The sequence below is a fragment of the Pelophylax lessonae genome, assembly GCF_965119305.1.
Source record: "Pelophylax lessonae genome assembly, chromosome: 13".
Taxonomy (NCBI): domain Eukaryota; kingdom Metazoa; phylum Chordata; class Amphibia; order Anura; family Ranidae; genus Pelophylax; species Pelophylax lessonae.
The window spans coordinates 66,404,033-66,427,778 of record NC_138780.1 but is presented as its reverse complement, the minus strand read 5'-3'; the positions used below and the strand labels follow the sequence as shown (position 1 = coordinate 66,427,778).

The 23,746-nt window shown below is 49.2% G+C and overlaps 1 protein-coding gene across 1 annotated transcript in view; it reads left to right on the top strand.

Annotated features, from left to right (window-relative positions):
* Window positions 1–2,192: 2,192 nt before the first annotated feature.
* The window catches only part of EXD1 (exonuclease 3'-5' domain containing 1), a gene marked incomplete at its 5' end in the record, with an annotated part of 442,032 nt that continues 420,478 nt past the window's right edge, over window positions 2,193–23,746 (top strand). Inside the window, one exon of the mRNA XM_082242816.1 lies at window positions 2,193–2,325. Within this exon, the coding sequence (XP_082098942.1) occupies window positions 2,193–2,325 (133 nt within the window). The remainder of the gene's footprint in view (window positions 2,326–23,746) is intronic.

Sequence of the window (23,746 nt, the reverse complement as noted above, 5' to 3'; positions counted from 1 at the left end):
ATGCTGATGTAAAGCAGCATGTCCCGGTGTAACGTGAGAATTACCTACCCCGTGAGAAAAACCTACCCTGGCAGTGCGCATGCTCACAGCCCCTAGTGCGCATGCGCACTAGTATGAAATGATGATTGTTCCGTGAAAAAAACCTACCATCGCGGCGGGTACATTAAAACAGCTGTGCTGCAATATGAGTAAGCTCCGCTCCTGTCCCTGTCACTTCCCTGATCTTGTCTACTAAATATAAAAGTGGCTCTCGGCTCCGTGATTAATGTTGTCATACAGCCGCCTCCGGTTTTATTTTTAGTAGCCGAGACCAGGGAAGTGTCAGGGATAGCAGCGGAGATGACTCATATTTCTGGCGCGCTGTTTTAATGTAAACCGCCGAGTTACAGACACTTTCGTACACCGGAAGTGACGAGGGGTAGGTAATTCTCACGGAACACCGGCTCTTTTTCTTTCTGTGTTGCAGCTAGGCATGTGCTCATATACACCATACAAGCACTGATTGCTTTTTAGAAAGATCTCAAAGCTACAGGAGAAGGAGGAATACTTATTATACTGAATTACAGCAGAGTACCGTGGGGAAAATATAAAATTATTGGCATGTATCTACAGTTCGGTAATTACATAGAGCGAGTAAGGGCAATATGCTTATCTCCTGTTGTGGCTGGAGGGGGAGAGATCACATGTGAAGATCGCAGAACAAACAGTAACAGAGGAACTAGAGGAGGGAGATAGGATAGAATTAACTAAACCTTTTGAAAATGCATGCTTTGCATTTCTAAGTCCAACCTACCTATCCTGCTGTCAGTTGCTAATTAGTGTGGCTGCAGAATGAGGGGTTGTGATTCATGTTGGGCTTGTTCACATTAAACATGTACAGGCCTATTGTACCCTCCCACATTCACTGCAATTCACAAAGCATGATGGGAAGTGTAGTTTCATTATAGTGTAGACTGGGAGAGGATATGTAAACCCTGCTGTAAAACCTCCTCCTTGGCAGAGAAGATGCTGTTTTTTTCTAAATTAAAGAGCAGACTAACTGAAAATTCAGTTAGACTTTTCTCTTCAATGGTAAGGAATTTCACAAATGAATTAACTGTTTAGTGTTTTGTGTAGAGGGGTGTACTACTGGGGTATTTTTTTGCCAATGCCAGAGTTCTGCTTTAAAGTTTGTTGCATAACATTTAGACAGCCTGTGAAATACTGGGAGAATATAGTCTGGTCAGATGAGACTAAAATTTAACTGGTTGGAGCCCATAATACACACCATGTTTGGAGGTCAAATGGTACTGCACATCACCCAAAAACACCATGCCAGCAGTGAAGTTTGGAGGTGGGAACATTATGGTGTGGGGCTGTTTTCCAGCATATGGTACTAGCAAACTTCATATCATTGAAGGGATGAATGGAAAAATGTAACATTCTTGATAAAAATCTGCTGCCATCTACCAGGATGATGAAGATGAAACAAGGGCGAAAGGGGCAATCACTAAACTGTTCCCACAAAGTTGGGAGCATGAAATTGTCTAAAATGTCTTGGTATGCTGATGCCGTAAGAGTTCCCTTCACTGGAACGAATGGCCCAAGCCCAACCCCACACCATAACACACCCCCCCCCCCAACCAAATGATTTGGACCAGTGCAGAAAGCAACCTCCATTAAGGAAATGTATGAGTGAGTTTGGGGTGGAAGAACTGGACTGGCTTGCACAGAGTCCTGATCAACCCGATAGAACACCTTTCAGATGAATTAGAACGCAGACAGCGAGCCAGGCCTTCTTGTCCAACATTGGTGCCTGACTTCACTTATGCGCTTCTGGAAGCATGGTCAAACATTCCCATAGACACATAGACTAAACCTTGTGGACAGCCTTCCCAGAACAGCTGAAGCTGTTTAAGCTGCATAGGGTGTGCCAACTCCTACAGACTAAGACTGGTATGCCATTAAAGTTCATGTGCGTGTAAAGGCTGGTGTCCCAATACTTTTGGTAATATAATGTACATCTTTGTACAAGCATGACAAATCTTGATGAAAATAAGTAGCATTTTTATATTGAAGGTAAACCTTTTGAACTTCCTAGGTATGGAGAAGGGCACAGATAGCTGTATGAATTTGTCAGAATATACACTTGAGGTTAATTTAATTTTTCTTGCTGGAATTTTATTTTCAGGTAATTCCACTAAAATTTCAATATGGACTTTGCTTCGGGTAAATGCATACTGAACGATTTGATTGGGAAGACTATCAAAATTACAACCACCAATGGATGCTTTCAAGGAGTTTTATTTAGTGTTCATGCAGATCGCGCTGTCACTCTAATAAAAGGTAAACTATATTGTTGATTTTTCTTTTACAAAAGATTTTTTTATTTGCACAGTAATTTGAACAGACAAATTAGGTAAACAATGAGACGGCTACATCATATATTAGGAATCGACCGATTATCGGCAAAGCCAATATATTGAGGGCTGATATGCAATTTCCCCGATATATCGGAATCAGCCTTTTGATTTACCGATATTGCCGATATTTCGGGAAAGTGCATGTAGCGGGGTGATGCCTGCAGTTAGAGGCATCACCCCGGTACCAGTGTCCATAGCCGACGGTCGGCTGTCTTGTAATGACAACCGATGCGACTGAGAAGCCGCTCGGCTGTCATTCCAAGGATCGGGAGGGGACGTCCACCCCCTCCCCCCGCCTTCCGCAGCTCGCCCGAGTCTCCTGTCCCACCAGGAGACCCGGGCATCCTACCTTCACCGACGCCACCTGACCGGGTCTCCATCTGCACCGCCGCTGTCTGACCGAGTCTCTATTTCATGGCATCACTTCGGGGTACTGGCGGCGCCGAATTCAAAAATATTACAGCATTCAAAACAGTCAAACTTGGCGTTTTAAATGCTTTAAGTGCAGAGGAGGGGTTTGGGGTCTATTAGTACCTGTAGACCTTAACCACTTAAGCCCCGGAGGATTTTCCTGCTCAAAGACCAGAGCCCTTTTTTCAACTTGGCACTGCGTGACTTTAACTGACAATTGCGCGGTCATGCAGTGCTGTACTCAAACGAAATTTACGTCCTTTTTTTCCCACAAACAGAGCTTTCCTTTGGTGGTATTTGATCATCTTTGCGCTTTTTATTTCTCTTACGTCCTCCAACAGTCGCTGCCTCCTCATCACTGTTGGGTATTGTCTTCCTATCCGTAGGAATAGCTAGGTATTGTCTTCCTATCCGTAGGAATAGCTAGGCATATAGACTTAGTCCAAAGACAAAAGGCATTAGCATATACACACCCATGGGGGCTGTCCCATCTGGTCAATATCCCCCCTGCATCACCACTCCCAACTCAGTTTGGTAGCATAGCAGTAGGTAATAAGAACCCCAAAAGAGGGGCAGGGGCGGCGACTGTGGGAGGACTCAGAGAAAGGAATTTTACAGGTAAGATTTTACAAAAATTTCGTTTTCTCTTACGTCCTCCGACAGTCGCCGCCTCCTCTAAGTCATCACTGTTGGGATGTCCCAAAGCAGTATAGACATGAGGGGTGGGAGAGGCAACCGTAGAAAAGGCAACGCAGTACCCACATCAGAAAAAGGAATCTTGCATGCACCGTAAGAGAACCAACCGGGCAACAGAAAAAAACAATGCTCAAAAGGAGCAAGAGCCCAGAAATGCAAATGCCAACAGCGAGGGACCCAGAAAAAAATTCAAGGGTCCATCATGACACTGCCGCACTGAGAACTTTGCGGCCAAAAGAAGCATCAGCTGATGCCAGAACGTCTACTTTGTAGAACTTGGAAAAAGTGTGCACCGACTACCAAGTCGCCGCCTTGCACACCTGGGCCACCGAAGCCCGATGCCAATAGGCCCAGGATGCACTCAAAGACCTGGTAGAGTGCGCCTTAACAGGGAAGGGCGGAACCCGTTCCTTCAAGGCGTAAGCCTGCTCAATGGTCTGTCTGATCCATTTTGGGAATAGTTGCTGCGGACGCAGCCATGCCCTTTCCGAGATCCCTCAGGAAGGACAAAGAGGGAATCCGTCTTCCGAAAGGATTCTGTAGACGACAGGTAAACCCTGATCGCCCTGACAACATCCAAGGAATCAACACGGCCACAGTGTGGTCCACCTGTGGAGGCACACACCATCGTGATTCCGTAGCCGGCGCAAAAGGATAAAGCAATTTGAACCGACTAGGTACCAGGAATGGACGTTTTAACGTGCGCCACATTTCATTAACAGTGTAATGGAATTCCGCTGGGCAGGGAAAAACCTGCGCAGACTTGCGGGTCCTGTGCATCCCAAACTAAGACACAACGCCCGGAGGACAGGGCTCATCCTCTAAATGCAAGGTTTCTTTAGCAGAAACAATTAACTCATCCATGGTCGCCCGTTCTTCAGGTGACCCTGGGGAGGATGTATCAACACCCTCCAGTTCAACCTCCCCCTCAGACCCCGGGGGGTCTAAGGATGAGCGGGACCCTGAAAAGGGCATGCTCGCAGCAGCAGCAGCCATATCCCCATCTGAATCAGAAGAGAGAGACAACCTGGGCCTCTTTCTCGCAGCCCGTTCAGACATCAGCATTTCCATATTTGCCACCAAAGTCGCTACTACAGCAGCCAGATCGGGTCGCAGCGGAGCCACAGGAGAACTGGGGCCCCCCACTAAAGCTGGAGGAAACTCGCTTTCCTGAGAATCCATGGCTCAAGTTATCAGAACAAACAACAGTGCAAGAAAACGGTGTACTGTCCCCTTGAAGTGCGCTGCGGTGTGCACAGTCCACCGCTACTGCTACAGTGATGAAACACCCCCAAAGGAGAAAAGAAACTGAGCCAGAAGCGATATACAGAGGAAAATTGAGAGTGATAACCTGCAGAGCCCGCAGAGCGTTGCTACCAGTGTCCTTGCTGCTGATGGAAAGGAAGTGCTGCTGGAGAGGGCTGGACTATATGCCAGACCCCAGGAAAATGGCTGCCCCATAGGGATGCATTGGAGGCTACGCCAAAATGGCCGCCGACATGCGGCCGGACCGATCGTTCCACCGCCCACAAAATGGCGGCAGATGGCGCCAAAATGACATGCATGATCGGCCCAGAGGAGCTATACATGTGTGCCCATAGTAAAGATGGCGGACCGCGCGAAAATGCACCGCTGCGGTCGCCGCACAAACGTCTGCACCCCCAACATGCACCTAAGGTGACACAGGGACAGGGACCCCCAAGGCAACATACAGATCTGCACAAGCGAACCCCGCAGGGATCGCACAGGGAGTCACACAGGCACAGACACGGGGAACACACAGCAACACAGACTGCCACCCCAAACAGAGGCCCCACACAGAAAAGTACTTACCTGCACCAGATGGCGTGGGGAGCCTCCATGCACGGAAAACCTCTGTCCTCATCTGCCAGGGAGTGCCGTGAGCCAGGGACATGACGCTGCAGCACCGCAGACGAGTCCTGTGAGGTAGCCACCTCACGGCTGCATCCCTGTAGCGAACAGGGATGGGTCGTTCGTAATGCCAGGGCGAACCATAGCTGAACGCTCGATGGCGGGCTGGGGGTCCATCTGACCCTTTTGCTCTGGAGAACCAGGGCGGCCAGTCCGAATCCCAGCACCGCATGAACCATCTTCATCCGAAGAGAAGACTAACACTAGCTGACAAAATAAACAGCTAGTATAGTAAAAGAAAAAACTGACATTTTCAAAGAAAATCAAATAAAAAGATTAGGAAGGCTGAGACTGAAGCCCCAGCACAAGGGAAGCCTGGCTATTCCTGACGCTAGGCAGATTAAAACTGAGTTGGGAGTGGTGATGCAGGGGGGGTATTGACCAGATGGGACAGCCCCCATGGGTGTGTATATGCTAATGCCTTTTGTCTTTGGACTAAGTCTATATGCCTAGCTATTCCTACGGATAGGAAGACAATACCCAACAGTGATGACTTAGAGGAGGCGGCGACTGTCGGAGGACTCAGAGAAAGGAATTTTACAGGTAAGATTTTACAAAAATTCAGTTTTTTTGCGATATTAATAAAAAAAAAGCAAAAAAATTTGAGAAAAAATTACATTTTCAAGTTTGTCTTTTAAAAAATATCCAATATACTCAATTTGTCATATTTTTTGGCCAAAATGTATTTAGCTACATGTCTTTGACAAAAAAAATCTCAGTAGGAAGTCGAGCGTCTGATTGACAGATGACGTACCCCGTATAGGGGGGCGGAGTCTCTACCGGCAACCTGGAAGCTTATAGCTAGTTTGCTGCTCTATAATTGCGGTTTCCATGCACTATGAGTTGTGCCTGTACATGTGAGTTTTTTTACCATTTGTTTGTCCTGAATAAAAACCCCTGTTCATACTGAGAGCATTAGATCCTGTGCCTTTTATTTTTTATGTGATATCCATGATGAGATCCGTGTCCCTATGTTTGGCTATCTTCGGGCAGCAGTGTGTCTACTGAGAGGCTGTGAGAGAGCCTGCTAATCCCTGCGGGTGATTATTTGCTAATTTTGACCTTGTGGTGAAACACAGGTCAAAACTTCAGGTGAGAGGCCAATTATCTCACCAGATTCACTTGTAAAACACTGGCTGGATTATCGTCATCAAGCTAATTTTGCACCAATTCTAGCACAAGACCACTGGACTCTTTGGATCTTTCAATTATTTATATATTATATGAATTTGATTTATTACAAGCACTTTATTTCTATTATAGCACCTTAATATTGCGCAGTTATTTGTACTATGGCACTTTAATACTGCACAGATTTATGTATTATAGCACCTTAATATTGCATAGATATATGTTCTTTTATTTTTACATATTATCACTGAATGCACCTTATTAGTGCTGTACCGTTGTTTTAAATTAGTGTATTTTTATTGATTTGCGCAAAAGTTATAGCGTCTACAAACTATGGTGTAAATACTGGAATTTACGCAGGTTTAATTTCTGACTGCCTATCTCATTTCATGAAATGCTAAAATGGCAGGGCAGTACAAACCCCCCCCCAAATTACCACTTTTTGGAAAGTAGACATCCTAAGGAATGTCCTGAGAGGGATGCTGAACTCATTGAATATTTCATTTTTTTTGTCACAGGTGTTTAAAAAATGACTAAAATTACTTTTTTTTTTTTTTACACAAAGTACACATTGACATGATATATTGCTCACACATGCGAAAGGTATATGTGTAATTACACCCCAAAATATATTCTGCTGCTTCTCCTGAGTACAGGGATGCCACATGTGAGACTTTTTGGGAGCCTAGCTGTGTACGGGACCCCGAAAACCAATCCCCACCATCAGAATTTCAAAGGGCGTACATTTTTTCATTGCATTTTCTCACTTTTTGTCACAAAGTTTTGGAAATTGAAAAAAGAGGGAAAAAATGCATTTTCCTGTTTTTTCTTCATTTTCCAAAAAAAATGAGAGCTGCAAAATACTCACCATGCCTCTCAGCAAATAGATTGGAGTGTCTACTTTGCAAAATGGGGTAATTTGTGGGGGGGGGGGGGGGTTGTGCCATCATGGCATTCAAAAGTGTGAATAGGTAATAAGGAGTGAGATCAACAATTTACGCCAGGCATGTCCAAAGTCCGGCCCGCGGGCCATTTGCGGCCCCCAGGCCGCTTTAATATGGCCCCACAGATAATTTGGAAAAATCTATTGTTGTGGCCCCTGTGAATCCCAGAGCGCTGCTCAGGACCACTGGGATCTCTGGATCTTTCAACACCCATGTTACTTGTGAATACACTAAATGTTAACATCCACCACCCATCCCCACCAGCTTTATATCCCTTGCTCAATATGGCCTCAGACTTAAGGCCTGTAAATACGATACGAAAATCGGAAGTAAAATTTCATCCGCCGAACGATCTGCCGATTTTCGGATTGTTAGTATAGTGCTTTCAACAGCCGATAACGAATTTTCGGACGACAAAATCTGGATGTGCAGGCTATAAAATTTTTATCATATGTCCGATTTTCCTTTAATTAGTACAGTTATCGTTGGAAAAAAATCGTTATAGCAAGACTAGGCATGCTCACAAACGAAAGAACACATACAAAACAATTCAACACATGACATCACTTCTGAAGTTAAATTCTGTCGTACGGGAATTTTCGTATTAAAGTAACCTCTTCACTTTCGATATCCGACAAACATGCAACAAAAATCGGACCCAAGATCATTCGATAATCTGATCATGTGTACGAGGCTTTAGCCTGATAAGGGAGCACTAAAAAACACAAATAAATTTGGCGCTAGTATAACAGGACCAGCGCTCTCTCCATGATAACTGGCATAACACCTGTTTAGATTTGTCATCCATGTGACGAAATGAAAAGTATGCCGTTTGCAATAAACTTTGCATAAAATTGTTAATTTGCATTTAATTTTAATGGTCCAAAGAATGTCAGGCAAAATGGTCAGCCCTCACGCATGTTTACTTCATCAAATTTGGCCCTCTTTGAAAAAAGTTTGGACACCACTGCTTTACGCCCTTAGAAAGCCGGAAGGTGCGGATTGGTTTTCGGGGTCCTGTATGTGGCTAGACTGCCAAAAGTCTCACACATGGGGTATCCCTGTGCTCATGAGAAGCAGCAGAATGTATTTTGGGGTGTCATTTCACATATAGCCATGGCATGTGTAAGCATTATATCATTTACTGACAACTTTGTCTAAAAAAAAAATAAAAATAAAAAAAATAATAATTTTCCCAAAACTTGTGGCAAAATATAAACTATTCCATGGACTCGCCATGCCTCTCAGCTAATAGCTTGGTATGTCTACTTTGCAAAATGGAGTCATTTGGGGGGTTTTTTGCTATCTTGAAATTTCGGGGCCTCTGAAACTGTGACAGGTAGTGCAGAGGTAAAATAAGCAATTTACGCCATTAGAAAACCTGAAGATGGGGATTGGTTTTCGTGGTCCCGTACACAGCTAGGCTCTCAAAAAGTCTCACACATGTAGTATCCCTGTACTCAGGAGAAGCAGCAGAATGTATTTTGGGGTGTCATTTCACATATTCCCATGGCATGCGTGAGCAATATATCATTTATTGACAACTTTCTGTAAAAAAAAATAACAAAAAAAAAAACTAATTGTCACCCCCCCCCCGAAACTTAGGGCAAAATCTAAAATAAAATACTCCATGGTCTCAATATGTCTCTCAGCAAATAGCTTTGGGTGTCTACTTTTCAAAAAGGGGTCATTTGGGGGGTGTTTGAACTGTCCCGGAATTTTATGCTCAATCTTAGCCACACATCACCCACTCTTCTAACCACTTGAAAACCAAGCCTTTTCTGTGACTTTTTTTGTTTACAAGTAAAAATATTTTTCTCTTACGTCCTCCGACAGTCGCCGCCTCCTCTAAGTCATCACTATTGGGTATTGTCCACCTATCCGTAGGAATAGCTAGGCTTATAGACTTAGTCAAAAGACAAAAGGCATTAGCATATACACACCCACGGGGGCTGTCCCATCTGGTCAATACCCCCCCTGCATCACCACTCCCAACTCAGTTTTAGTTTGCCTAGCATCAGGAATAGTCAGGCTACCTTGTGCTGGGGCTTCAGTTTCAGCCTTCCTAAATCTTTTATTTGATTTTCTTTTTTTTTCTCTCACTTTACTAGCCGTGTATTTTGTCAGCTTTAGTGTTAGTTTATTCTTCGGATGAAGATGGATCATGCGGTGCTGGGATTCGGACTGGCCGCCCTGGTTCTCCAGGGCACAGAGGGTCAGATGGACCCCCAGCCCACCTTCGAGCGTTCAGCTATGGTTCGCCCTGGCATTAAGAACGACCCATCCCTGTTCGCTGCAGGGATGCAGCCCTGAGGTGGCTACCTCACAGGACTTGTCTGCGGTACTGCAGCGTCATGTCCCTGGCTCACGGCACTCCCTGTCAGATGAGGACAGAGGTTTATCCGTGCATAGAGGCTCCCCCACGCCATCGGGTACAGGTAAGTACTTTCTGTTGGGGGCCTCTGCCTGGGGTGGCAGTCTGTGTTGCTGTGTATCCCCATGTCTGTGCCTGTGTGACTCCCTGTGCGATCCCTGCGGGGTTCGCTGTGTGCAGATCTGTATGTTTGCCGGAAGTCCCTGTCCCTGTGTCACCTTAGGTGCATGTTTGGGGGTACAGACTTGTGTGCTGTGCGGCGACTGCTGCGGGGGTGAAATCGCGCGGTCCGCCATGTTTTTACTACGCACAGGTGTATAGCCCCTCTGGGACGAGTATACAGCTCATTTTGGCGCCATCCGCCGCCATTTTGTGGGCGGTGAAACGATCGGTTCGGCCGCTGGTCGGCGGCCATCTTGGTGTAGCCTCCTATGCTTCCCTATGGGGCAGCCATTTTACCTGGGGTCTGGCTTATGGCCAGCCCCCTCCAGCAGCATTTCCTTTTCCTCTCATACAGCACAGACACAGGTAGCAACGATCTGCGGGCTCTGCAGTTTATCTCTCTGTCTTCTTCTGTATACTGCTTCTGGCTCAGTTTCTTTCTCCTTTTGGGGGTCTTCACAGCTGTGACAGTAGCGGTGGGCTGCGCACTCGGCAGCGCTATTTAAGGGGACAGTACACTACTTTTTTGCTCTGTAGTTTTTTATTATCTTGAGCCATGGATTCTCAGGAAAGCAAGTTTCCTCCAGCTTTAGTGGGGGGCCCCAGTTCTCCTGTGGCCCCGCTGCGACCTGATCTGGCTGCTGTGGTTGCGACTTTAGTGGCAAATATGTAAATGCTGATGTCTGAACGGGCTGCGAGAAAACGGCCAAGGCTGTCTCTCTCTTCTGATTCAGATGGGGATATGGATGCTGCTACTGCTGCAAGCGTGCCCTTTTCAGGGTCCCGCTCATCCTTAGACCCCCTGGGGTCTGAGGGGGAGGCTGAGGTGGAGGGTATTGATACATCCTCCCCAGGGTCACCTGAAGAACGGGCAACCATGGATGAGTTGATTGTTTCTGTTAAGGAAACCCTGCATTTAGAGGATGAGCCCTGTCCTCCGGGCGTTGTGTCCTCATTTGGGACGCACAGGACCCGCAAGTCTGCGTAGGTTTTTCCCTGCCCAGCGGAATTCCATTACACTGTTAATGAAATGTGGCGCACGTTAAAACGTCCATTCCTGGTACCTAGTCAGTTCAAATTGCTTTATCCTTTTGCGCCGGCTACGGAATCACGATGGTGTGTGCCTCCACAGGTAGATCACACTGTGGCCGTGCTGAACAAGGCTACCTTGGTTCCTACTGAGGATACCCCGGTTTTCCGGGATCCCACGGACCGGCGGTTGGAGTCTCTAGCCCGCCATTCCTATACGGTGGCGGGTTCGTTGCTCAAACCCGTTTTCGCGTCCGTCATGGTGGCTCAGGCGGTGGCTGATTGGATTAAGGTGCTTAGAAGCAACCTAGTGTCCAATGACGTGCCGCCTGCACGACTGGAAATGGTGGACCAGATCCATCAAGGAGTCATGTATCTGTGTGATGCAGCCCTTAATGAGGCCCCCTTGGTGGCTCGCCTCTCGAGTGTCGCGGTACTTAACCGGCGACTGATATGGCTGAAGAGCTGGTCGGCCGACCAGTCCTCGCGGAAAACTGTTGCTGATTTTCCCTATGCTGGTTCTCGCCTTTTTGGCAAGGCGTTGGATACCCTAGTGAAGGGCGTCACGGGGGGTAAGAGCACTATGCTACCCCAGAACCCGAAGAACAAGTCTTTCCGTGGCAAGCGGGGTTCTGCGCCTAAATCAAGTCAGGGGTCCTTTCGTGCCTTTCGGAACCAATCCAAGGGCAAGCCCTTCAAGGCCCAGAGCAACCAGAAGAAACCCTGGGCGGGTAAGCAGAAGACTGGCAATTCCGGTTCGGCGGGACACTCAGCCTCTGCCTGAAGGGGCGCCCTCACCCATTTCTGGGGTGGGGGGACGTTTGCGAGGTTTCCTCCAACCTTGGCTGCTCCGGATCTCGGACAGTTGGGTCCAGGAAATCGTTCGATCAGGTTACAAGATCGAATTCCTTTCCAGGCCGGCGGACAGATTCTTTTCCTCCAATTGCTTCCGGGGCGTCTGCAGGACTTGCATCAGGCGGTGCAGGACATGCTTGCTCAGGGGGTGATTGTGCCGGTGCCTCATCGGGACAGGTTTTGGGGGTTTTATTCGAATCTGTTCACTGTGCCCAGGAAGGAGGGCAAAGTGCGTCCTATTCTGGACCTGAAAGCGCTGAACCACTTAGTGCCTATTCGGAAGTTTCGAATGGAGTCTCTCCGTTCGGTTGTGGTCTCCTTGAGTCCAGAAGAATTCCTGGCTTCGATAGATCTGAAGGATGCGTACCTGCACATCCCCATTTTCGAGGGTCATCAGCGGTACCTTCGGTTCGCTATCGCAGAGGACCACTACCAGTTTGTGGCGTTACCGTTCGGTCTCGCTTTGGCACCCAGGTTTTTTACCAAGGTGTTGGCACCGGTTCTGGGCCTGCTGTGGGCCCAGGGCATTGCGGTCCTGGGGTACCTGGACGATCTGCTTCTGAGATCGCGTGCCAGTCAGGACCTTGTGCGCGATCTGTCCATCACGGTAGAGTTCGGGTGGACCATCAACGTTCAAAAATCAGCGTTGTCTCCGTCGCTTCACCTTCCCTATCTGGGAATGGTTCTGGACTCTGCTCATGCAAAGGTATTCTTACCGGAGGACAAACTCCGGACTTTGCGGGACGAAATCCGGTCCCTCAGGGACAATCCGTCCTCGTCACTCAGGGCCTGCATGCGGGGCCTGGGTTTGATGGTGTCGGCCTTCGAGGCGATTCCCTTTGCCCAGTTCCACACACGGGCTCTCCAGCGAAGATCCTGGCCAGGTGGGACAGACTTCCTCAGTCCTTGGATCTGGAGGTCTCCTTGAGTCGCCGGACCAGATTGGCTCTTCTGTGGTGGATCCAGTCCCCGTTGGTGGCGGAAGGCAAGTCCTTCCGCCCGTTGGTGTGGACAGTGGTTACCACGGATGCCAGCCTGTCGGGCTGGGGCGGAGTCCTGGGCACCCTGTCTGCCCAGGGCACTTGGTCGGAGGAGGAATCCTCCCTCCCGATAAATGTGCTGGAACTACGAGCGATAAAACTCTGTATCTTCCAGTGGTCGGACCGTCTCCAGGGCCTGCCTGTTCGCATACAGACGGACAATGCTACCGCGGTGGCTTACATCAACCACCAGGGGGGCACCAGGAGTGCTCGAGCAGCCCGGGAGGTGACCGACATCCTGTCTTGGGCCGAGACTCATGTCCCGGCGATTTCGGCAGTTCACATTCCGGGTGTGGAGAATTGGCAGGCAGACTATCTGAGCCGCCAGACCCTGGACCAGGGGGAATGGTCCCTACACCCGGAGGTCTTTCAGATGCTGTGTGCGAAGTGGGGATCCCCAGACGTGGATCTGTTCGCATCCCGGATAAACCGAAAGGTTTGGATGCGTTGGTGGCCCCTTGGCATCAGTATCGTCTGATGTACGCCTTTCCTCCGATTCAGTTACTATCCCGATTCCTTCGCAGATTGGTCTCGGAACCGCACATGGTGATTCTGGTGGCGCTGGACTGGCCTCGCCGGTCTTGGTACGCCGACGTTGTTCACCTGGCAGTGGCACCTCCATGGCGTCTGCCTCTGCGGGAAGATCTCCTGTCTCAGGGTCCGATCTTCCATCCTGCTTTACAGTCGCTGGCTTTAACGGCCTGGCTGTTGAGACCCAGGTCTTGAAGGACAAGGGTCTATCTTCTGAGGTTATCCCTACCCTGATCAAGGCTAGGAAATCTTCCTCTGGTAAGATCTATTACCGTACCTGGAAAGCCTACTTCACCTGGTGTGAGTCCAGGGGGTTTTCCCCTCGTTCTTACTCGGTGTCGAGAATCTTGGCTTTCCTCCAGTCTGGGGTGGATCAGCGCCTGGCGCTGGCCACTATAAAGGGCCAGGTATCAGCACTGGCGGTCCTTTTCCAACGCCCTGTGGCGTCTCATTCCTTGGTGCGCACATTCATTCAAGGTGTGCGACATTTGGCTCCTCCCAGGAAGGAGCCTTTACCTCCATGGGACTTGAACTTGGTCCTGTCTGCATTGCAGCGTGCTCCTTTTGAAAATATCAGGGAGATATCGTTGCCTCTGCTGTCGAAAAAGGTTGCTTTTCTTGTGGCGATCACTTCGGCTCGCAGAGTGTCGGAGCTGGCAGCGTTGTCTTGCCGCTCCCCTTACTTGATCATTCACAAGGTTAAGGTGGTGTTGAGAACACCCCCGTCCTTTCTTCCCAAGGTGATCACTGAGTTCCACCTTAATGAGGAAATTGTCCTGCTTTCGCTTTGTACAAAGCCTAAGCACCCAAAGGAGATTGCTTTGCATTCCTTGGATGTTGTCAGGGCGGTCAGGGTTTACCTGAAGTCTACGGAATCCTTTTGGAAGGCGGACTCTCTCTTTGTCCTTCCTGAGGGACCTCGGAAGGGCATGGCTGCATCGGCAGCGACTATTGCCAAGTGGATCAGACAGACCATTGAACAGGCCTATGCCTTGAAGGAACGGGTTCCGCCCTTCCCTGTTAAGGCGCACTCTACCAGGTCTTTGAGTACTTCCTGGGCCTATTGGCATCTGGCCTCGGTGGCCCAGGTGTGCAAGGCGACGACTTGGTCGTCGGTGCACACTTTTTCCAAGTTCTACAAAGTAGACGTTCTGGCATCAGCTGATGCTTCTTTTGGCCGCAAAGTTCTCAGTGCGGCTGTGCCATGATGGACCCTTGCATTTTTTCTCTGGGTCCCTGGCTGTTGGCATTTGCTTTCCTGGGCTGTTGCTTCTGTTGAGCATTGTTTTTTTCTGTTGCCCGGTTGGTTCTTACGGTGCATGTAAGATTCCTTTCTCTGATGTGGGTACTGCGTTGCCTTTTCTACGGTTGCGTCTCCCACCCCTCATGTCTATACTGCTTTGGGGCATCCCAATAGTGATGACTTAGAGGAGGCGGCGACTGTCAGAGGACTTAAGAGAAAACGGAATTTTTGTAAAATCTTACCTGTAAAATTCCTTTCTCTGAGTCCTCCGACAGTCGCCGCCCCCGCCCCTCTTTTGGGGTTCTTATTACCTACTGCTATGCTACCAAACTGAGTTGGGAGTGGTGATGCAGGGGGGGTATTGACCAGATGGGACAGCCCCCGTGGGTGTGTATATGCTAATGCCTTTTGTCTTTTGACTAAGTCTATATGCCTAGCTATTCCAACGGATAGGTGGACAATACCCAATAGTGATGACTTAGAGGAGGCGGCGACTGTCGGAGGACTCAGAGAAAGGAATTTTACAGGTAAGATTATACAAAAATTCCGTTTTTTTTTTTTACTAGAAAATTACATTGAACCCCCAAACATTATATATTTCTTTAAAGCAGAGGCCTTATAGAACAAAATGGTGGATGTAACTTAAAACACACCTTCGTGGCGCCGAAGAAGTTTCAACTTATCTACCCTTTTTGCGCCCACTACGGCTGCGCGCTGGTGTGTGCCTCCTCAAGTGGATCACACGGTGGCCAGATTGAACAAGGCTACATTGGTCCCCACCGAGGACTCCCCGGTGTTTAGGGACCCTACTGATGGGCTGGAATCTCTTGCCCGACATTCCTACATGGTGGCGGGTTCCATGCTCAAGCCTATTTTTGCCTCTGTAATGGTGGCTCAGGCTGTGGCGGATTGGACCAAGGTGCTCAAACGCACCCTCGTGGCTGACTCTGCCCCTCCCACTTCAGTGGAGATGGTGGATCAGATTTATCAAGGGGTCATGTATTTGTGCGATGCGGCTTTAAATGAGGCCCCTTTGGCAGTACGCCTGTCCAGTGTCGCAGTGATTAACCGTCGTTTAATCTGGTTAAAGAGCTGGTCGGCTGACCAGAAATCCAGGAAGACGGTGGCTTGACATTCCCTATGCGGGGTCTCGCCTTTTTGGGGAATTCCTGGGTGAATTGGTTAAAGGAGTCACTGGGGGCAAGATCACTTTGCTGCCCCAGAACTCTAAGGGAAAATGTTTCCGCGGTAAGCGGAACCACTCCTTTAAACCTAATCAAGGGTCCTTTCGTGCCTTCAGGGCGCAGAACAATGGTAAACCCTTCAAGGGCCAAGGTGGCCAGAAAAAGCCATAGTTCGGCAAACAAAAATCCGGCCAGGCTGGGACGCCGGCTCAGTCCACCTCTGCCTGAAGGGGCGCCCTCACCCATTTCTGGGGTGGGGGGACGTTTGCGCGGTTTCCTCCAACCTTAGCTGCTCCGAATCACGGACAGATGGGTTCAGGAAATAATTCGGTCAGGGTACAAGATCGAATTTCTTTCACGGCCGGCGAACAGATTCTTTCCCTCAAATCTTCATTTGACCCCAGGGCGGTTGCAGGACCTGCATCAGGCGGTGCAGGATCTCATCGTCCAGGGGGTTGTCGTCCCGGTGCCTCATCGGGACAGGTTTCGGGGTTTTTACTCGAATCTGTTCACTTTTCCCAGAAGGGAGGTCAAAGTGCGTCCGATTCTGGACTTAAAAGCGCTGAACCGCTTCGTACGCGTTTGCAAATTCCGCATGGAATCATTTCGCTCGGTGGTGGCATTTTCGAGGGTCATCAGAGGTACCTCCGATTCGCTATGGCGGAGAATCATCAGTTTGTGGTGTTACCTTTCGGTCTCGCTTCGGCTCCAAGGGTCTTTACCAAAGTCTTGGCGCCTGTTCTGGGCCTGCTGCGGGCACAGGGCATTGCGGTCTTGGGATATCTGGACAATCTCCTGTTAAGATCGAGTGCCAGTCACAGCCTGTTGCGCAATCTGTCCACTATGGTCCAGACGCTTCAGGAGTTCGGTTGGACAATCAACATTCAGAATTCGACCTTGTCGCCTTCGGTTCGTCTCCCGTATCTGGGAATGGTTCTGGACTCTGCTCAAGCAAAGGTGTTCTTGCCGGAGGACAAGCTCCGGACCCTGCAGAGCGAGGTCAGGTCCCTCGGGGACAACAAATCCTCGTCACTTCGGACCTGTATGCGGTCCCTGGGATTGATGGTGTCAACCTTCGAGGCGATACCGTTGGCACAGTTTCACACGCGATCTCTCCAAGCGGAGATCCTGGCCAGGTGGGACAGACTACCTCAGTCCTTGGACCTGAGAGTGTCTCTGAGTCACCAAACCAGACTGGATCTCTTGTGGTGGCTTCAGTCCCCGGCGGTGTCGGACGGAAAATCCTTTCGGCCAATTCTGTGGACGGTGATTACCATGGATGCCAGCCTGTCGGGCTGGGGTGGCGTTCTGGGCAACCTGTCTGCCCAGGGCACTTGGTCGGAGGAGGAATCCTCACTCCTGATCAACATTTTGGAATTACGAGCGAGCAGACTGTGCCTGCTTCACTGGTCGAATCGTCTTCAGGGCTGCCCTGTACGGGTGCAGACGTACAATGCCACTGCAGTGGCGTACATCAACCACCAAGGGGGCACCAGGAGTGCCCGGGCAGCCCAGGAAGTTACCAGTATTCTGTCTTGGGCCGAGACTCATGTCCTGGCGTTATCGGCAGTGCACATTCCGGGTGTGGAGAATTGGCAGGCGGATTATCTGAGCCGCCAGACCCTGGACCAGGGGGAATGGTCCCTACACCCGGAGGTATTTCAAATGCTGTGCGCGAAGTGGGGTTCCCCGGATGTGGATCTGTTCGTCTCGGCTAAACCATGAGGTGGAAAGGTTCGTGGCAAGAACGCGCAATCCTCTGGGAGACACCTCGGACGCGTTGGTAGTGCCTTGGCATCAGTATCGTCTGATTTATGCCTTTTCTCCGATCCAGTTGTTGTCCAGGTTCCTTCGCAGGTTGGCCTCGTAACAAACACTGGTGATTCTGGTAGCGCCGGACTGGCCTCGCCGGTCCTGGTAAGCGGACATCGTTCACCTGGCCGTAGAGCCTCCGTGGCGGCTGCCAATGCTGGAACATCTGCTGTCTCAGGGACCGATCTTCCATCCTGCTTTACAGTCGCTGGCTTTAACGGTATGGCTGTTGAAAGCCAGGTCCTGAGAGACAGGGGTCTCTCCTCAGAGGTCATTCCTACCTTAATCAAGGCTTTATTCAGGGTGTTTTTTTTTTTTTTTTTTTTTTTAAAGCCCGTGGTGTGTGAAACACACTCAAAAGACTTAACACCCGGTGCATAAAAAAGTGCACACACGCAAACGTGGACACACAAAAAAGTGCACAAGGCGTACACACATGGCCCTCCTCCGAAGAGGAAGGGCCCTGACCCTGATCCCCGGGGCGCGAAGCTCCTGACAGGGACTGAGGTACTCACTTAGGTCCACCCAGCCGAAACCGGGCGGACCCCATTCTTCAGGGGGACTGCCGAAACAGCCCACCCCGAGTACTAGGTAGGGCTCCCCCGAAGGGAGACCCCATGGGAGAGGGCGAACTAAGCCAAAAGGCCATATCCACCCCCTCCCAAGACTTACAGGGCAGGCCCGAGGACCTACGCCATCAAAGTCGTGCAAGTGCTCAACCAACAAAAAAAAGGGACAAACGTGACACACAACAAAGAAAAACAGAGTGGGGAAAGGGGAAGTGGAGAAGTGCAGGGTAGTGCCAAAGTGAAAAACCTTGGCAGGCCCCCCGGCCAGGAATAAAAAATTCCTCTGGTGTTGGCCAAAAGGCCCACCCCAAGAGGCAGGTGCTTGAAAAAGTGTGGTGGTGCAGTGACCAAGGTGCCACAAAACTCAGGTGAGCTGCCCCTCACCAGTAAGATTGAGGCACCCCTGGGCTGCCACCCCAGGGGCACGTACACCACGGGCTTTTTCGGTCTCAGCCCCCGGCCAGACCCAGTGTAGCCCTATCCCATCAGGAGGCATCAGAATTTTAGACAGCTTAGGGAGAACCTGCCTTCAACTGGGGACAAGCCTTTTGCAAGGCCAGATTCAACCCAGGAGGAAAGGTTCCCCCACCACCATCCGCCATTCCTTACCAATCACATCCAGGAGCAGTACTAACCGTGGTCGCCCGGCTTTCCCACTCCCTTCAAACTGACAGGGGCGGACCCATTCAAATCAGAAGGCAACAGACCCATCCGGCTTTCTCTGACAGTGCCTACTTCCCGGTCCTCCAGTGACGTCCAGAGCGCCCCGGTTCATTTCAGCCCCTGCCGATACTAACCATCAGGGTCCATACCAACTGATAAGAACAGATACTACACTTGATCTTAGCCAAAAGGCCGAGAAGCGATAAAAGGCTTTATTCAGGGTGTGCGTCACTTGGCCCCTCCCAGAAGGGAGCCCTTACCTCCACGGGACTTGAACTTGGTTCTGTCCGTGTTGCAACGGTCCCCGTTTGAAAACATCAGGGAGATCTCGTTACCTCTGCTGTCTAAAAAGGTTGCTTTTCTGGTGGCGATCACTTTGGCTCGCAGAGTGTCGGAGTTGGCGGCGTTGTCCTGCCGTTCCCCTTACCTGGTGGTTCATAGGGATAAGGTGGTCTTGTGACCTAATCCGTCTTTTCTGCCAAAGGTAGTTTTGGATTTTCACCTCAATTGTCTTACCTTCGCTCTGTGCGAACCCTAAGCATCCAAAAGAGGTTGCTTTGCATTCTCTGGATGTTGTCAGGGTGATCAGGGTTTACCTGTCGTCGACTGAATCCTTTCGCAAGTCGGATTCTCTTAGTACTTCCTGAGGGTCCTCGGAAGGGTATGGCTGCGTCTGCGGCAACCATTGCCAAATGGATTAGACAGACCATTGTGCAGGCCTACTCGTTGCGGGAAGGAGTTCCTCCATTCCCTGTCAAGGCGCATTCTACCAGGTCGGTGAGTGCGTCCTGGGCTTTCTGGCATCAGGCTTCGGTGGCCCAGGTGTGCAAGGCTGCGACTTGGTCGTCGGTGCACACCTTTTCCAAATTTTATAAAATTGATGTTCTGGCATCAGCTGATGCCTCTTTTGGCCGCAAAGTTCTCTGTGCGGCAGTGCCATAGGGGACTCTGGTTTGTACGGGTCCCTGGCTGTTGGGGTTGTTTTTTCCCCCTGGTTATTTGTTTTCCTGGGTTGTTGCTCATGTTGAACCCTTTTTTGTTACCCAGAAGGTTCCCTTGCTGTTCATGTAAGGTTCCCTTCTCTCTGCTTTGCCCACCCCTCATGTCTACACTGCTTTGGGACATTCCCATTAGTGAAGACTGTGTGCATGGGCGGCGACTGTCGGAGGACGTAAGAGAAAACTGAATTTTTGTAAATTCCTTTCTCTCAATCCTCCGACAGTCGCCGCCCCCGCCCCTCTTTGGGGGTTTTTTATACACTATCACTGCTTGCAACCAAACTGAATTGGGATGGCTATTGCAGGGGGGGTATTGGACTAGAAGGACAGCCCCCATGGGTGTAATTATGTAGATAAATTCTTTTACAAGTCTTATGCCTAGAAACTCCTGTGGAGAGGAAGCAATACCCCATTAGTGAAGACTGTGTGAATGGGCGGCGACTGTCGGAGGACTCAGAGAAAGGAATTTTACGGTAAGATTTTACAAAAATTCATTTTTTTTTTTTTAATTGAATGCACAAATACACTTTATAATTCCAAATTTTGTGGTAAAATTTAAAAGATGATCTTATGCCGAGTACATAGATACCAAACATGACATGCTTTAAAAATTGGGCACGCCTGTGCAGCGGCAACAAACTACGTACATTTTTAAAAGCCTTTTAAAAGTTTTTGCAGGTTACCACTTTAGACTTACAGAGGCGGACTACTGCAAGAATTACTGCCCTCAACCTGGCGTTCGCGGCGATACCTCACATGCATGCTGCAATTGCGGTTTACATATGACACTAGACCAACGCTTGCGCGCAAGCACGGGGGGGCAGAAGGGGCTTGATTTTTTTTTTTAATTATTTATTTTGCTTTTTTATATTATTTTGACACCTTTCCTTAATTTTTTTTTTTTTTTTAAATCATTTTTATTGTTATCACAGTGAATTTAAATATCCCCTATGATAGCAATCTGTAGTGACAGTTACTCTTTTTTTTATTTTTATTTATTTATTTTTTTTTATAAATTGGGGTCTTTTAGACTCTAGATTTCTCCTCTGACCTTAACGCATCTGACCACACCAAAATTGGTGTAATAAAATACTTTCCCAATTTCCCAATGGCGTTTTTTATTTCTGGCGAAACAGAAGTCATTAAATGCTCGTAGCTTCCGGTATCTTAGGCCATAGAGATGATTGGAGCCATTCTCCTCTCCAATCAGCTCTATGGTTAGATACAGTGCCGTGCAAAAGTATTGGGCCCCCTTGAACTTTTTCGACCTTTTGCCACATTTCAGGCTTCAAACATAAAGATATAAAACTGTATTTCTCTAGCGCTCATCGACAGACGTAGTCCTCGGTGATACACCACCTTCGGGTTATGTTACCTCCGCAGGAGCAGGACTAGACAGGAAATTAAAAAGCTCTGGCCACACCCTAGGGGCAGTCCCAGAGGGTATATCCTCTCTCTCTCTGCCTCAGCAAATCAGTTATTTTCTGTCTAGTTAGGAGTAAGGACCTAGACACCTTGCTGGGATCTTAGGTCCTGGCAAGAATTTTTCTTAAAGGATTTTTTTAGACAGCTTTTTCTCCAGTGTTCTTGTGAGATCTTCAAGCAAGAAAGCTGAACTGGGCGACGGGCTGGATGTTGAGATCCGGTGGTCACCCCAGTTCAGCCTACGAGCGCGTGCAGGCCATAGCTCCGCGCTGGGTCGGCCGCGACAAAGTCCCATTAAAAGGACTGAACCCGCGAGTTAAACGTCTCGCTGAAACGCCAAAGACCATGAGTCACGGCGTTCGTATCGGTCGACAGCCCTCCCGCCCCGGTGGAGAGGGGTACTGTCAGGAGTTGGTGCCTGCCTGGTTCCGGTATGGTGAGTAGTATGTTCCCCTTTTCCCTCTGACGGGTTTTGTGGTGAACGCGGGCCCCTCTCGGTATGGTAAGAAAGTGTCCTTTCTATCCTATAACATGTCACAGATCCTCCTACTTTGAGTGTGATTTTTTGTGTACAAAAAGCCAGGAGGCTTGGTTTGGGAGCTAACAATCTATTGTATACATGTTTAAAAGATGTAATCTGTGGCATTCTGGGAATCTTATGGGTAAGTATAAGCTACCTACCAGTCAGAAGCCACGGACATGTAGACTGCCTTCCAAATCAGATCTCCAGCTATTAGCAGGCCTCCCGAACGGCCATGCGGTCCGCCAGGGGCCGATACCGCCAACCACGCCATATCCCCAGGCAGAGACAGTGTTGTGTGCAGCACACCGACATTCAGCAGGCCGCCGCCATTTTTTCTTGCAGGATCGCACGAGCCGCCATTTTGGCGTAGCCTCGTGTCTCCAGCATGGGGGCGGCCATGTTTGAGGTGATCCTACACCTCGTGGAGCTTGGGGGAGGCGCCGGAAGGCGTGCAGAGGGGCGGAGCCGCCTCCTTTCTTCCTGGGCAGCCAGCCAAAAGACTTCCTGTTTGTCAAGACAGCGCTGTAAGCTGTTGCAGTTTAACACTGAGCATCAAGTGGTGAGCCTGGGGGTCTATCTCTCTCTCTCTCGATCGATAGGGATCCCTAAGCAGGTAACACTAAGGGGCTTTTTTGTGGCGCTGGGGGTCAGAAAAGAAAAAAAAAAAAAAAAAGTTTTTTTCTTTACTTTTGAATTATATTATCCAGGAAGTAACTGGAGTTATTATGGACCCTGCCACACATATTCCCCCACCTGTTTCCCTCGAGGGGGCCTCGGGACCCGCCGGTGCACAGAGTATAGAGTCATTTACAGCAATTTTGGAGTCTATGGTGGCTCGGGTGGAGGCGGCCTGTCAGGGACGGGGGTCAAGGAAGCGACCCCCGCCTACCCCTATACCATCTGACACCTCTGACTCAGATTCAGAGATGGTCACGGCAGTTGCAGGTTCCTCTGCAAGGGCTGTTATCCCAGGTAAAGCCCCCTCAGACAGTGAGGAGGACGCTTCTTCTCTTGCTATAATTCAGGAAGAAGCATTGGTGGACGCACTAGTTGTGGCAGTGCAAGAAACCTTAAAACTTGAGGCTTTACCGGCAGAGGCAACTGAAACAGAGAGGCCTTTTGGGACTAATAAGCCCATCAAGACGGCGAAGGCTTTTCCTGTACCTAAATGTTTTGGTAATCAGATTAAAGGAGAATGGGAGCATTCTAAACGTACCTTTACTATTTCCAAGCGTATTGCTAGACGCTATCCGTTTGAGGAATCCATCATTAAGAAATGGACGGTACCACCAGTCGTGGATCCGCCTATTTCCAGGCTGAATAAAGCCACGGTTATTCCAGTGGAGGACACTTCGTCCTTTAAGGATCCGGTGGATCGAAAGATAGAAGCAGAGTCCCGCACTATCTTTTCTCTGATAGGGTCAGCATTTAGACCAGTAATCGTTATTGGTCTAGTTTCCCAGACACTTACGGAATGGGCGAAAATGGTACGCCAAGATCTTAGGGGAAAAGATATTCCCCAGGAGACATCTGATTTGATGGAACAGATCATACAAGGGCTACGGTTTATCTGTGACGCAGCCTTGGACACTACTCCCCTATTAGGGCATGCATCTAAGTTAGCAGTGATCCTCAGACGTGTGCTGTGGTTAAAATGCTGGTCAGCTGACCTAGGTTCCAAAAAGACCTTGACCAATCTCCCCTTTCAGGGGAATCGTCTATTTGGAGCCAACCTAGATGAAATCATTAAGGATGCCACTGGGGGCAAGAGCACTTTTTTGCCACAGGCTGCAAAAGCTAAGGGACCTCGCAACAAGCGAGG